This window comes from Silene latifolia, chromosome 11 (assembly GCF_048544455.1).
Source record: "Silene latifolia isolate original U9 population chromosome 11, ASM4854445v1, whole genome shotgun sequence".
Taxonomy (NCBI): Eukaryota; Viridiplantae; Streptophyta; class Magnoliopsida; order Caryophyllales; family Caryophyllaceae; genus Silene; species Silene latifolia.
Window position 1 is genome coordinate 20,723,025 of NC_133536.1, and position 3,541 is coordinate 20,726,565.

Below are 3,541 nucleotides of genomic sequence, written 5' to 3' on the forward strand. Positions count from 1 at the left end.
GGTTCCATAGCGACGGAAAACTCCGTCGCAAATATGTCAATCCCGTCGCAAAAATAGATCTTGCGACGGAATTGCGACGGATTAAATCCGTCGCTGTATTTCGTCGAAAATTTTGGTTTTGCGACGGGAATTCCGTCGCTGCCAAAAACCTGCGACGGATCAGTGCGTCGCAAATACTCGTCGCAAAATAGTGGCTTGCGACGGAAACTCCGTCGCATATCACTGTTCATTGAAGGCCACGTGGTCACTAAAGTCAAACAGGAAGTCAAAATCTGCGACGGAAAATCCGTCGCATATCACTGTTCAAATAGGCCACGTGGTCGGTAAAGTCAAACAGGAAGTCAAAATCTGCGACGGAAAATCCGTCGCAGATCACTGTTCAAATGGGACACGTGTCCCCAACAGTCAACATGAAAGTCAAACAGATCACTGTCCAGCGTGTTTAGAGGTGTACAGCTGGACACTTTAGAAAGTCTGCGACGGAAATTCCGTCGCAGGAAAAATATTATTTTAATGCAGCGACGGAATTTCCGTCGCAGACTTTAATATTATTTTAATTTTGCGACGGAATTTCCGTCGCAGACCTTCCCGCCATGTCAGAAAATTTGGCGGTATGGGAAAATAGGCTGCAACGGAAAGTCCGTCGCAAGTCCGTCGCAGATTATGAGGCCCGTCGCAGTGTCCGTCGCGGGTTTAAATTTGCTACGGATTATTATTCCGTCGCAGCGTGTCCGTCGCATCGAGACGTTTTTTTTGTAGTGAACATTACGCCACCACAATGATATGTGATGAGGCTATGTTTGGGTTGTGTTGTTGTTTTGTTCGAAACCAAAATGACTAAATTGTTGATGTCTTACAACAAGTGCACAGGCGTCTTTTACATTTCATTAATGATCATAGTTCAAAATAAGTTATGCAAAGTTGAAAATTAACCATAGATTACTGCTTCTTCAAAATGTGCTTGTTGTCTGATGGTTGTTGTGCTTCTTCAAAATGTGCTTGTTGTCTGATGCTTGTTCTGCTTCTTCAAAATCTTCAACCTGCATGCTTGCTTCCTTGCATCTGCCTGTTCACATACTACGAAACTTGTTATGCCATTAGTACATTACTACCATGTTGGTCAGTAATGTTACCAACAGGTTCAATGTCACCTGTTGGATCATTATCACTACCGGCTTGATCGATCGTAGCACTTCCCGAATCGCTACCTGTATTGTTAATTGTATTGACTAAATCACTGATAGAACTACCATGCCCCAGATTTTCTACATATCTTATGCACTCCTTAACTAGTTCCACATCAAAGCATCCAAATACTCGGGTAGTATACCAAATTCTTTGCCAATTTAGACTTGTGCATATGAGGAACTGGATAATCATTCCCACCTTTTAGTTGCATTATTTCTAACATACATGCCTGCAATGTGATGAAAACGTAGTTAAGTTTAATTACTTCTAAGTCATCAAATGCTTTGGTTGTATTTTCTACCAATTCACTCACTACTTTGGACTTTTTCTTCTGTTGAAGTGATTGAATTGCTCTAAAAAAACCCAAGTCTAGTACATTTAAATCTGGAGAATTTGGTGGTTGATAACTGAATTCAATATTCCACTCATCTTCAGTTGCTGCCCTTTTGAAATCTGCATCCTTGTTGGTAATATGTGGTCTGACATTGTCCTGTTGTATCATGATGTTTTTACTGTAATTTGATGGCCATTTAGCTTTTATGGCTGGCAGCACCTTGTTGATCACCATTTCTTTTGTGACCTGTTTATTAATTGACTCAATACATTTAGTTTCCATTGTCCCTGCACATCTATTTTTGGATTTCCTCTTAGCTGGAACCTCCATTACAAATGGCCATAAACCCAACTTCCCATCACAGATTACTTCCTTATTAGGACCATATTTGGGTCTTGAAACAGCACACATGAACATAACTTTAGTAATGAATCTTTTGGATTGGCATGTTCTATAAGGTCTTTTTTCCCTTTTACCCACATAAAACCTTTGACTAGGTTTGGTTATAAAAAACCATTTTTCATCCATATGAACAACATTACTTTGATCCTTAAAAGTAAATTTTTTGGACACTTGACCATATTGTAAATGTTGAAGGCAATAAATTAATCTATCAAGCTTATTGGGATCTGTCAAACCTGGCTTTATTGCATTTGTGTGAGAGTTGATATGGTCTTCTGCCACCCATCTGTTAATTGTGGATTGACTCACCCCCATCCCATCTGCAACTTCTTGTTGAGTTGTCCTCTTCAACAGATCAATACTCTCTAGCTTTTCAGCATCAAAGTGAAGCTTGCTTTTCAATTTTCTGCCTTTTAGTTTGCTGTTCACATTTATTACTTGTCCTGCTTGTCTTTGTCTATTTCCTTCATTCCATATGTCTGTGATTGTCTTCCTGCAAACCCCAAACTGAGATGCCACTTCTGACATTGCACCATACTTGGGTTTTCCATTTATTGATTTTTCTAGTAAGACTTGAATAATTCTTGATCTTTCTAAGTTGTCAAGATTCTTTGTTTTCATTTATTGAAAGATTTTTTTGGCTGGATGATAATAAATGAAAGTGTTTGTTTTGGCTGGATGCTTATAAATGAAAGGGTTGTTTTGGTTGGATGCTTATAAATGAAGATCTTTGGCTGGATACTGATAAATGAAAGTATATATAGACAACTTCAACTTTGCACAATTTAAATTTGGATTTTTGGCGCATAAATGAAATGTTCTTAAATTTTGGCACCTAATTTAAATTTTGGTGCCAAATTTATTATGGTGACTAGCTTGAAGTAACTTGACTTTTGACATGTTTGGTCTTTGGTTGAAGGACAGCCAACTTGGCTGATTAATCAAAGAGAGCCCTGCAAAATTCTGAAGTCCTCTAATCCAGAAATTTTAGACGTTTGCTTTGTTTAATTAGTGTACAATAGTTTTTTTTAAGTTGTTCATTATGCACTAAGTACTGTAATTTATTCCTAAATCGTGTATTATTGTAAAATAGAGGCATGTCTCCATAGGTAATTGTTGTTTAACAACCTGTTTTCTGTAAAAAAATTGAATCAGTGTAGTTTTTGGAAGGACTAATTATGGATGGTTAGTCTCTTCTCTAAAAGAGATTAACGGGTCTGCTTTTTTTTTTTGGAGGGAACCATTAGTAACATTAAGCAATGGTGGTCCCTTGTTTATTTTCTAATTAATCTTTACCCCTCTCCATTCTACAAGGCCCACATGGTACAATATATTCATTGTTTACTCCCTCCTTAATTCTTGTGCCACCAAACAAGGGGAAGAAAACCATGAATTGGAGGGAGTATTATTTTTCTTCAATTAAAATAATAAAATTTTAAAACAGGCCGCGCGAAGCGCGGGATACTACCTAGTGGAAGTAAATTCCTACAAAAATGTGGGAAGTTGCTTGCCTAGTGCCCCTTGGTGACTTGAAGTTTCTATGAAAATGAATTCCCACATTACCTAGTGGAAGTAAATTCCTACAAAAATGTGGGAAGTTGCTTGCCTAGTGCCCCT

At 38.1% G+C, this 3,541-nt stretch overlaps 1 protein-coding gene across 1 annotated transcript; it reads right to left on the bottom strand.

The window, feature by feature from the left end:
* Positions 1-950: 950 nt before the first annotated feature.
* LOC141613067 (uncharacterized) lies at positions 951-2,545 on the bottom strand. Its single transcript, XM_074431803.1, has 3 exons — positions 1,318-2,545; positions 1,152-1,208; positions 951-1,066 (listed from the first exon to the last, which is right to left on the bottom strand). Exons 1-3 carry the CDS (start codon positions 2,543-2,545, stop codon positions 951-953), a joined length of 1,401 nt encoding a protein of 466 aa, XP_074287904.1.
* Between the last annotated feature and the right edge of the window lie 996 nt (positions 2,546-3,541).